Genomic DNA, 12,850 nt, shown 5'->3' with positions numbered 1-12,850 from the left:
CTCACTTGACTCAGTGAAAATAACGAGTCCCTGAATCCCTCACTCAACAGCACAATGGCAGCACCTTCAGCTGAAGGACTGCACAGTTCAAGTGCGGGGCTCACCTTAACCCCGTGGGTGATTGGGGGCGGGTGATAAATGTTGGCCGTTATCAGGAGCAACACATCCCGTAAACGGAATAAAGCAAAATAGAAACAGCTCATTGTAAAACTGTATCAATACCCACAGTGGATTAGAGCCAGAGACAGTTATCAGGTTCATTATAATGTCATGAGATTTGTTCTTCAGCAGCAATAAAGAAGTATATATAGTATAATATACAGGAGGCCTTTATGGGTCACAGTTGAATATAGATATTGTTTATGTTTGATATGTAAACCAGGGCAGTACGATATGGAAAGCAAACTGTTGTCCTTGTAGCAAGCTCTCCAGCTCCATGCAGCTGATAAATCCAAGAGAATGGCAGAGACCGATACAGTTTGGCAGCAGTGGTAGGAGTTGCCAGTCAGTGTTGAATTTGATGTAGGACTGCCTTAGGGACTCCAGCTCCAATTTTTTTTTTTCTGGGGTTACTCCTGAATCCTTCCCCATGAGTGGGTACAGCTGCAAGGCCGTATAGGTTTGAGATCAGAGATTTCCTTATCCTGGATGGAGCTGCCAACCATGGCAAATGGGCCCCATCTGCCCAAAGTGACTGGTTTTAAGGTACCAGTAACCCACTTTTGCCCCTTCTGGTAGTAGAAATGGATCCACCAGGCTAGTAGATGAACCACACGTGAGGGCCAGGATCTGGACGTGGTTGTGGGAGCATTTCCTATATATGTATGTGTATGTAGTGCAAAAAGAGAGCAAAATAAAGATGTGAGGTGGTGTTCATGGGTTCATTGTCCATTCAGAAATCTGAGTTTACCTTGATTTGGAATGATGTCAAGTGAGACCAGAATTAATTGCTGGTGAAGCTCTTCTGATAGTTGTTGACACAATAAAAATTACTTCTCACTGTTTTATTGTGCATTATATAGAACGATCAAACTGCAGAGGAAGTGAAAGTTATTGGAGGGGATGATCTGTCTTCACTGACTGGGAAGGTAGGTATAATTCTCTCACTGATGCTGGAATGGTTTAAGCAAAGCATTGATGGTCAGTACCACTTCAGACTAGGAGAAATTCGGTACCCCAAATACAACAATGCTGGTAAAAGCAGTTTTGTTAACTTCTTTCTCCAACAAGATAACCTTCAACTTAATAATTCCATGATGGCTTTTTTTTTAATGCATCCTTGAACTATCCTCTACCAATGCAAGTCTCATTCTCACAAGTAACAAGATGGATGGAGTGACCATTTCCAGTGCAGGAAATTTCTGTGGATTTCACTTGTTACTCTCACCGTTTGATGACCTCCTGTACCCACCCCCACACATCGTTAGAACTCTTGTCCTAGTTGGCAGATCCTCACCATGTTGCCCTGTTTTCTTTGAATTTCTTCAGACTGCTTTACTGGACTGTTTGCTCCATTCTCCTGACTCTGCTCTCCCGTGCATTGTCCCCCAATGTCTCTGCACCCCGGAGCCTCCTGCCTGGATGGATAGAGCCTGCAGACGATTGTAAACTCAGCCAGCTCCATCACAGGCACATCCCTTCCCACCATTGAAGACATCTTCAAAAGGCATCATCAAACAGGCACTGTCCTTCATTAAGGGTCCTCACTGTCCAGGACAAAGCCTCTTCTCATTACTACTATCACGAGGGGGTACAGGAGCCTGAAGAGACACACTCAATGTTTTAGGAACAGCTTCTTCATCTCTGGCATCAGATTTCTGAATTGTCCATCAACCTGTGAACACTGCCTCGCTATGCCTGTATTTTTTTTATTTCAAATTTGGAAATTGTTTTATGTCTTGCATTGTACTGTCACCACAAAACAACCAATTTCATGATCTTTGTCAGTGATAATAAGCCTGATTCTGATTCTGAGCTCCTTCCCCTCTCCACCTTCACCTTCCACCACTGGTCTTCCCGTTAACTTTGTTTCTCTAACTTCATTGATGTGCCTCCTTTTGTAATGGAGGTGCTCTCTCTTCATGAGAAATAAAAGCAGGAGTGGGTCAAGCAGACCAAGAAAGCTTGCTCCACCATCCAATCACTTCAAGGAATGATCACCATTCCCACTGTTCCTCCTCAAATGTCTGTTGCTCTCATTCTGGCACTGAAATTCTCAATGCCAGAGCAACCACAGCTCATGGGAGCAAAGAAGACCAAAGGTTCACCATGAAATTCCCCTTCATCTCTATCCTTGGAGGCTGACTCTTCATCCTAAGACTTTACCTCGATGGTCTTGACTCTCCAACAGGGAGAAACATTGCCACTGCCACTGTCCTCTCAATCCCATCATGCCTTGAAGCGCACACAGAGCAAGGACTTGACAGATTCCTGACTCCATTCAGATTCAGATTTATTTATCATGTGGACATCAAAACATATGGTAAAATGGATCATTTGTGTTAGCAATCAAAACACCTGAGGATCCACTGTGGGCAGACATAAGTGTCGCCATACATTCCAGTGACAACATAGCACACCCACAATGCTCAGTAGAGCAACATGGAACATAAAATCAACAGGTCAAAACAACAACAGCCCTGTCTCTCCCCCTCCCTCCCGTCCACAAGCATGGACACTCCAAATCTAGGGCAGCCCTCCAGGTTTAAGCAATCAAGCTTTAATTTCCTCTCAAACTTCCTGTCAACCTATGACGCCTGGACTAGTTGATGACAGGACCCTGAACTCCAGGCTCAATCTCTAGCTTATTCGGCTCACCAGCCCTTGGTGTCTCCTGCGACCAACTGATCTGGGACAGCCCGATGTCCATGGATGTCCTTGTCACCCATCGATGTTGCTGGCCTTCGAACACAGAAGGGAGACCTAGACTCAGGCTTGACCTATAACTCTTGTACATCCCTGACCCTAATCTCTAATTGGACCACTAACTCCCCGACATACCTGTCCCCAAACCCTAACCTGATCTCTAACTCCCCTCTCTGTCCTCAAAACGATCCCTATGAACTTAAAATAAAACAACTCAGTTGAAGCAATGATCTCAATGGAGCCATCTTGCCCAGACTGCCTTTCATCATGTTGCCTTATTTCTGTACAGAATATGATGAATTTCTCAATTTCAGGGGTAATTATTCTAGATGGCAGCCTAAGTCCAAATTTTTTTTCCCTGGTAAAATCCAATTCTTTCATTTAGTTGTGTAAATTATTAACTAAATGTCATTCCTCCAATAGGAGGTCCTCTGTAGAACACATGAATGTGTTCTCAATACTGCCTCTACAGCAGTCCAAGGTTGTGCTTGCATTTTCCCTGCAACTGGTCAAGTTATTACTTAACAGCACCTATAAGGCATCCGTTAGTCTTGCAAGACCATGGATCTGCGCCTGGAAAGTCTTCACTCTCCAGGCGTGGGTAAGGTTGTATGGAAGACCAGCAGTCGCCCATGCTGCAAGTCTCCCCTCTCCATGACACCAATGTTGTCCAAGGGAAGGGCATTAGGACCCATACACCTTAGCACCAGTGTTGTCGCAGAGCGATGTGTCATTAAGTGCCTTGCTCAAGGACTCAACACGTTCCCTTGGCTGGGGCTCGAACTCACAACCTTCAGGTAGCTAGCCCAATGCCTTAACCACTTAGCCACATGCCCACTTAACAGCACCAGAAACCCAGATTTAATCCTGTCCTCGGATGCTGTCCATGTGGAGTTTGCATGTTCTTCCTGTGACTGCGTGCGTTTCTTCTGTGAGCTCCAATTTCAGAATCAAAATTGGGTTTATTATCACTGACGTGCCTGTTACATTTTTATTCTGGCTTCTTTCCCCTTTCTTCTCAGTCCTGAAAAAGGATCTCGGCCCGTAAAGTTGACAGCTTGTTCATTCCCATAGATGTTGCCTGCCCTGCCGAGTTCCTCCAGTATTGTGTGTGTGTGTGTGTGTTGCTTTGGATTTCCAGCATCTGCAGACTTTCTCCTGTTTTTTTTCCACTGAGTTTGGGTGAGACGAGAGCTAGAGGTCATGATTCAAAGGTGAAAGGTAAAATATTTCAGGGGGATATGAGGGTGGTGGGAGTGTGAAATGAGCTGTCAGTAGAAGTGGTGGATGCCAGTTTGATTTCAGGATTTAAGAAAAATTTGATAGATACATGGATGGGGGAGGGTGGTAATGGGGGCTCTGGTTCAGGTGCAGATAGATGGGGCTAGACAATTATTATTACTGAAGTGTATGTCTGAAATTTGTTTTTTTTTGTGCAAGATCAGTTTAGTACAAAGACATTAAAATTACTATTAATAATAATTACAATATATTTATTTTACATTATTTCCTCTATAAATAGTGTAAAAGAAAAAAGGAATAATGAGATAATTCTTCCCACATCCCAAAGATGTGTGGGTTGGTAGGTTAGTTGACCACAACCTTAGCTAAGACTGCGCAAATTTTATTTTTACTGACACTTCTGAATGAACTCCATACACTACTGTTTATTCCAAATCTGCAACTCTCCCTGAACCATCTGTAGGTATAAATTCACGTGGTTTTCAAACCGAAGTCTTTTAGACAAGGCTCCTTGATTGGTTTCACTAAATCCCTTTGAAGAACAGTTCTCATAAACCATTATCTTTCCATTCTGGAGTTAACTGGTCTCTCTATCTTCATTCATTACAGAAACCACCAGAAGTAACTACTGTATGATTGCTGTTATTTTTTTTCATAGAAACCTATCTTGCCTTAAAACACCAGGCAATTCCAGACATTTCAGAACCACCTTGTTTAAGTTGGAAAACTTAAAGATACAACCAGGTCCAATCATTCATTCTTAACTCCCCAAAGTCTCCATAATAAAACTGCCAGGTTAACCAACACCCACACAGTCTTCTTCATTTTCACAGCATTATACAGCTCTTTGTAAATTAAAATGTACACAGGATATTTTCTGAAAAATTCAAATCTGCTCTTTAACTTTCAACAGTTCAGTTGTTGGAAATTGTCTTTTTCTGGTTAATCTGTAACATCTCTTATTGTTTATCAGCTCCCATCAAATGTCTCTTGTTCCAATGAAAATAGAATCTTATGGTCGTTCAACTTCATACCAGGTGTTATTCTAGTAGCTTCTATTTCTATTGGTTCAACATTGTGTTTTGGAACCCAAAATTGCACATAGTATTCCAAATGTGGTTTCCTTAATGTTTTATATAGAATAGTCATTATCAGTGCATTAAAATATAACCCAGAAGAGTAGAGCAGAGTACAGGCCTGACAGCCATGATGTTCTGCCAACCTTTATAAATCTACACTACCATCAATCTAACCCAACATTTTACACAGCCCATAACCCTTCATTTTTCTTACAACCACATGCCTATCCAAGTGTCATTTAAGTGTCTCTTCAAGGGCTGAAGTGCCTGTAATCTGCTGTTAATGTACTATGTTCTGTGTTCTATTTGCCATCCTTCAATCCTCAGTACTACTACTCTTGGACACAGAGATCATCGTCAATGCCCCAGCAATGTCTTCACTTCCTGGAGTAACCTGAGGTATATCCCGTCCGGCCCCAGGGACGTATTTCCAGATGTTTTTTCAGTAGCCTCCAGCATCCCCTCTTTCTTAACCTCAACATGATCCAGTACATTAGTTGATTCTGTACTGGTCTCAGATTCATCATTCCGTGGTGAACACTGAGGCAAAGTATTCATTAAGGATCTTCCCGACATCTTCCAGGCATATAACATCACACCTCACCAACTTTGTCCCTGATTGTTCCAACCTTTACTTTAGCCCTCCTTCTGTTTTTCATGTACGTTATCCTTAATCCTACTCTCCTATTCACCAAAGCCTTCTCATGTGCCCTTCTAACCTCTCCTCGGTCTCTTCTTTAACTCTTTCCTGGCCACTTTATAACTCTTGCAGACCGTGTCTGGTCTTCCCTTCCCAAATCTTAAGTATGCTTCTTTCTTCCTCTGGATTAGATATTCCTTTACTCTACCCTCCTTTCTCTGTTTATCCAGAGCACCATGCAAGTGGTCCCTAAATAACCTCCCCATTTTGGCTGTGCATTTTCCTAATACATCTGTACCTAATTTACGCTGCTGCCAATTCAATTAAATACTTTCCCATATCATTCATTCCTGTCCTTGTGCGTGGCTGTGCTAAAGGTCGGGAGTGATGGTCAGCGTCTCTGAAATACTCGTCTACCAAAATGGAGTACTTCATTTTTTTAAAAAATAATCTTTTTTCCATTTTCTACCTTGCAATCCTGGACCTCGCAGATGTGATAGTGGTGCTAAAGAGGCTTTTAGATCGGGACAAGGGATATGAATTGTGTTCAGGTAGAAAGGATTGGGCTAGTTTGACGTCATACGTGGCAGTGTCGTTATGGGCTGAAGCACATTCCTGTGCTGTGCTGATCTTTGTTAAGTACATCTGTTCCTTTGGGAGACTTCGGCGTAGAGTCTTTCAGAACAGGAGCCTTCGTCCCTCCCCAAAGGTCACCGTATACCAAGCAGTCTGTGTCACCACCCTCCTTTATAGCTGTGAAGCTTGGGTAACCTACAGCTGTCACATCAAGTCCTCGGAGCACCTCCACATAAGCTGCTCCCAGCGCATCCTGGGAATTACCTGGCGTGAGCGGGTGCCTCACACTGAAATACTTGTAAAGACCAATTACAGAAGTATTGAGGCCATGATCACCCAGTGTCGGCTGCAGTGACTGGGGCACGTGATAAGGATGCCCCCCATGTCAGCTACTCCACAGAGTGTTATACGATCAGCTACATCATGGTCGACGCTCAGCTGGAAGGCCGAAGAAGCGCTATAAGGATCAGATGAAGAATGCTTTAAGGAAGTGCAAGATCAGACCCGAGGACCTGGAGGAGGTTGTTTCTGACCGTATCACTTGGCGACAGCTGTGTAGGGACGGGGTTCGTATTCTGGAGATGGAAAGAACAACCAGAAGACAGCAGAAGAGAGCCAGGAGAAATGCAGCCATGGTTACCACCACTACCACATATACATGTCCCACCCTTGTGAGTCCAGGATAGGACTGTATAGTCATCAAAGATCTCACCATTAAAGGAGTGGACATTGTCATTGGATTTCGATGGACAACTGAAGAGAGAAGGCATCTGTTCCAATGTTCCCTTTTTATCTTGAGGCATTGCATTTTGAAGACGTTCTCGATGGTGGGGGGGATGGAGCAGGCTGAGTCTACAACCCTCTGTATGATGAGTGTGAGGGGAGAATAAAAATGGAGATCAATATAAATGGGGGTGAGGGGGGTGTGGTGTTCATGATGGACACCAACTCAGTGGGCCGAAGATCCTGTTTCTACACTCTTTTTATTGAGATACAACACGGAATAGGCCCTTCCAACTCTTTGAGCCATGCTGCCCAGCAATCCCATTTTAATGTTTGTCTAATCACCAGCCAATTAGAATGACCAATCAACCTGACCAACCAGTACATCTTTGGATTGTGGGAGGAAACTCACATGGTCACGGGGAGAATGTACAAACTCCTTACAGGCACCGGTGGGAATTGAACCCGGGTCGCCTGTACTGTAAATAGTCATGCTGACCACTACACTACCGTGCCACGCCATGTGGCAAATAAAGTCTTAGTTCTGCTTTGGAGCCATGGTCGATGTGCAAAATCCAAAATAATCTGGGTTTTTTGCTCTCCTTCCTTTGGAAACAACAGCACCACCAACACTCTCTCTATATTTTTTACAGCTGCATGGACCAGCCATTGCTCTCAGCAAGAAATTTTTACACAGCTTGAAAAGTGCACAGTGCTTTAATTTCTTTTTGTAACATACAATGAATATTGAAAATGAAAGTTGAAAAATTACATACTTTTGATTTTATTAATTGAAGGGTAATGGAAATACAGTACAGTAAAGAAACTTCCACATTTTGTAAACATCTACCTTTATTCCATTTGCATGGTAGCACATGCTATGTGCGCAGGAGCATTTTGGTTACTGTGTAGCTGTGCAACCATGCAGCTTAGAGGGAACAGTGATCTATTCTGTATTGCCCATTCTTTTTCTGCACTTATTAATCTTTAATTCTCATGTGGTTAATGTACAATTTTTAGAAAAAGGAAATATTGCAGAAAAAATGTGTATGAGAGATTCCAGCCTCGTCATGAAAAATAGACCACAGAAATGGACCCTTCAGCCCATATTACCCCTGCTAACCCTCTTACCCATCTCCGCTAATTCCTATTTGACTGCATTAGCCTTGCTTATTCATGTGTTTATATATCTCTTAAAAGTGGTAATTGTATCTGATTCCTCCACCTTTTCTGGCAACGCATTCCAGCTATCAATCACTCTGTTTTAAAATATATTGTACCTCTCCCTTCATGGTCCATCACTAGGTGACATAATAATTAAATTATCTGCTTGTGCAGGGATCTGCGAAACAGACTAGGAGTCTGAAGCCTGAATCCAGGGATGACATGAAAATTTGTGATGTTGTTGAGAGTGAGGACAATTTTGAGGCTGTAGGTAGATTGGAAAATTGGGTTGGAAGTATGGCAGATGGAACTTAATCCTGACGAGTCCAAAGTGATGCATTTAGGAGGACAGATAGGGGTGGAGGTGCTAGATGAAGTGACGAAATCTGGTACAATTACTGCTGTATGTTTACGAAGCAATTTGACAGATACTTAGAAAGGTAAGGCATGGAAGGATAGGGATCTACTATGGACAAATGGATTTTAGTTTAGATTGGCAAAAGTGTCGGCATTGGAGTTTGAAGCACCTATTTTTGTGCTGTACAGCTCTATAACTTCATAATGTCCATAACAAAATATTTTCAATCCATTTATGAGGAGTTAAAATGCTAGATCATAGCTTCTGGATTTAGCAGTGTGGAATATTGGAGTTGTTTAGAGGGTGGATGAGAAGGTCCTTTTCAATTGCTCATTATGTGCCATGTCATATGACCTGGGTGACCATGGTCTTTCCATGACATAATTGTTCCTGGCAAATTTTTCTACAGAAGCGGGTTGCCATTGCTGCCTTCTGGGCTGTGTTTTTACAAGATGGATGACCCCAGCCATGATCAATCCTCTTCAGAGACTGTCGGCCTGGCGTCAGTGATCGCATAACCAGGACTTGTGATCTGCACCAGCTGCTCACACGACCATCCACCACCTGCTCCCATGGCTTCATGTGACCCTGATCGGGGGTGGGGGAGGGAAGAGGTCGAAGCAGGCGCTACACCTTGCTGCAGGCTAGCAGAGGGAAGGAGCACATTACACCTCCTTGGTAGAGACATATTTACACGCCGCCACCCACTTCTAAGTGAATTAATCATCTTTCTAGAAGGCAGTCTTAGCAAGAGAAGAAATGGGGGAGGGTTGAGACTAGAAGACAAGATGTGGCTAAGAACATTGATTAGTGAAGACTAATATAATGAGATAATACAGGAAGGAGGAGAAGATGGCGGAACGACGCAGCGCGCGGCCGTTCTGAATGAATATCGATATGTGTAACTAGAGGTGCTGTGCACAATCTGGATTTGATGGGGACAGCCATGAAGCGCAGAGGAACATCTGGAGAAACTTCTGAAATGCCTGCTTCGCTGCCACTGCTACTGTGCGATCGAGAATCTCTGGAGGGGAAGGCCCCAAATCCTCGGCTTTGTGTATCACCTGTTGCTGGGGCCGGGGTCGAAACGCTCGGTAGAGACGGTGCTCAGTGTCGAATAGGTGGTCGGAGGCTCGGAGTTTTTCGGACGAATTTGGAGTCAGACTGTGGTTGGATGCTTCCGGGATGCTGCATCGGCAAGTTGGCGGCGCTGGAGGTTTACCACCTGCGTGAGATGATGGGACTTTAGAGACTCTGAGACTTTTACTGTGCTATGGTCTGTTTTTATCAAATTACGGTATTGCTTTGCACTGTTGTAACTATATGTTATAATTATGTGATTTTTGTTAGTTTTTAAGTCGGTTTTTCATGTGTTTTCGTGATATCATTCTGGAAAAACATTTTTATCATTTCTTAATGCATGCATTACCAAATGACAATAAAAGAGGACTGCGTGTCCTCATAATCATAATCATAAGTCATAATCAAGGCCCAAAGCCTGTGCCCAGATCACTTACCATTATCTCTCAAAATTGTGCAAACTGGTAATTTAATATTTAATGCAAAGTGAAATGAAACTAAAATTATTTTTATTTGTTTTCTCTCTCCCAACTGCTAACACATGACGCAGAACATCTTGATAGTTGAAGTAAGTTGCTTATATTCTAATCTATTGCAGCATTGTTTAATATTTCATTGGAAGCATTATTTGTAAGATTTATATGTGATGATTTATAAGTCTTTAGGGATTTGGAGGGGGAAAAACTTACCTTGCCCTGACTAATCAAGAATCTATCAACCTCTGCCTTAAATACACACAATAACTGGGTCTCCGCAGCTGCCTGTGGCAACAAATTCTACAGATTCACTAAAATCTGGCTAAAGAAATTACTCTTTATTTCCCTTCTAGATGGATGTCCCTCTATTCTGAGATTGCGCCCTCGCATCCAAGACTCTTCCATTATAGGAAACATCGTCCCCACATCCACTCTATCTAGGCCTTACAACATTCAGTAGATTTCAATGAGATCCCGCCCCTCCATTCTTCTAATTTCCAGAAAATACAGGCCCAGACCATTAAACACTCCTCATATGATGAGTCTTTCATTCCCGGAATCATTTTTGTGAACCTCCTTTGAACCCTGTCCAATGTCAGTACAGACTTTCTTGGTTAAGGAGCTTAAAGCTGCTCACAACACTCCAAGAGAGGCAGCAGAGCCTTATAAACCCCAGGTTTACATCCTTGTTTTTATATTCTAGTCTTCTGAAAATGAATGCTAACATTACATTTGCCTTCCTCTCCACTGACTCAACCTGCAAATTGATGTTTAAGGAATACTGCATGAGGACTCCCAAATCCCTTTGCGCCTTGGATTTTTGAATTTTCTCCCCGTTTAGAAAATAGTCTACTCTTTTATTCCTTCTACCAAAATGCATGACCATACACTTCCCTACACGGTATTCAGTCTGTCAGTTCTTTGCCCATTCTCCTAATCTGTCCTTCTGCAGCCTCCCTGCTTCCTCAAGACGACCTGCCCTCCACCTATCTTCGTATTGTCTGCAAGCTTGGCAACAAAGCTGTCAATTCCATCAGCCAAATCATTGGCATGCAACGTAAAAAGAAGTGTTCCCAATGCCCAGCCCCTAGGAACACCACTAATCATTAGCACCTAATCAATAAATGCTCCCTTTATTCCCACTCTTTGTGTCCTGCCAATCAGCCAATGCTCTATCCATACTAGTATTTTTCCTGTAATATCTTGTGCTCTTAACTTAAGCAGCCTCCACAACCTTTCAGAACCCTGGGCTGTAGTCTGTCTGAGCCAGGTGATTTGTCTACCTTCAGACCTGACTCGGTTTGTATCGCTGATAACATAAAGCCACTTGGGAACTGTTGCTATATTGAAGATGTTACATGACTATAGGTGGTGGTTGTTATGTACTTTAAATAGATGTGCAGCATGAGCTAAATGTGCATGAATAGGATGCATGCTGTGCCCACACTAACATCCAAAATACTGGTTTCCAAGATTTCAGGAAAAAAAAAGACTTCTCTTATTTTTCACATTCCCCTTTCACCACCTTCCCTTTTGCTCTCACCACCCTCATTTCTCCTCACAGCCCAGCATCTCCCTCTGGTACCCCTCCTCCTACCCTTTCTTTCTGTGATGCACTGACTTGCTCTGGTGACGTGAAGAAACTTGGACGTGGCGTGGGGTAGTGGCTTTGTAAATGGCTGACCTGGCTCATCAGTGGGTGGTCAGTTTGTGAAGAAACTGACCTTTATCAAAGGAGTGAATTGTGAGGTTATAATGTTCTGAGCCTGAGAGGAAGTTATGACCAAGGCTATGATTTAATGGAGTAAATCTGAGGGAGTAATTTACAATGGATTAGGGACAATTGGGACAAGTATATATTACCAATAACCTAGGACTTCTGAAATAATATCCTGTATTCCACCGCCCCCCCACCCCCTAATTTATATAATCTCCAGCTTGCCAAAAAACTTGTGTAACTTTGGAATAAACCATTACCTCATGTTGTTTCCTCTCCAGGACATTGTGGAAACTGGGAGAACGATGAAGAAGCTCCTTAAACTTCTGGAGAGCCACAAGCCCCAGATGGTCAAAGTGGCAAGGTAAGGGAACGATCCAACACTCATCCTGGCATGACTTGGCTTAGCTGACAATGGAGAACGTAAACAAGAGAAAGCCACGTGCCTCTTCGAGCCTTCATCACTATTCAAAATGCACATGGCTGATTTGATCTTGGCCTTGGCCCCGGCCCCAATTTCCAATTCATTCCACAAAATGCCTTGCTCTCTTAGGACAAAAGTCCATATCTTGACTTTGAGTATATTCAATAACAGTTGTAACCTTCCATGGGTTAGAGACTTTAAAATATTCTCAACACTCTCAGAGAAGGAAAAAGCAATCCTTTCCTTTGTACTAAATAGATGACCCCTTTTACAATGACTAGGCCCCAACACTTTTAGATTCTCTTACCAGGAAAACACTTTCTCGGGATCTACCCTGTCAATCCTCCTTGCATGTTTCAATAAGATCATCTCTCGCAGTTCTAAATTCCAAAGAGTATATAGAACATTACAGAACAGTGCAAGTCCTTCAGCCTATGATGTTGTCAACCTTTTAATCTACTATAAGATCAATTTAACCCTTCTCCCTCCCAAGTGGTCTTCTATTT

The 12,850-nt window shown here is 42.9% G+C and overlaps 1 protein-coding gene across 1 annotated transcript in view; it reads left to right on the top strand.

Annotated features, from left to right (window-relative positions):
* Positions 1-12,850, top strand: part of hprt1l (hypoxanthine phosphoribosyltransferase 1, like) — an 86,565-nt gene that overhangs the window by 54,946 nt on the left and 18,769 nt on the right. The window contains exons 4-6 of the mRNA XM_072279962.1: positions 1,023-1,088; positions 10,278-10,295; positions 12,202-12,284. Coding sequence (XP_072136063.1) covers positions 1,023-1,088; positions 10,278-10,295; positions 12,202-12,284 — 167 coding nt within the window. The remainder of the gene's footprint in view (positions 1-1,022; positions 1,089-10,277; positions 10,296-12,201; positions 12,285-12,850) is intronic.

This window comes from Mobula birostris, chromosome 15 (genome assembly GCF_030028105.1).
Source record: "Mobula birostris isolate sMobBir1 chromosome 15, sMobBir1.hap1, whole genome shotgun sequence".
Lineage (NCBI taxonomy): Eukaryota > Metazoa > Chordata > Chondrichthyes > Myliobatiformes > Myliobatidae > Mobula > Mobula birostris.
This window is presented reverse-complemented; position numbering and strand designations above follow the sequence as displayed.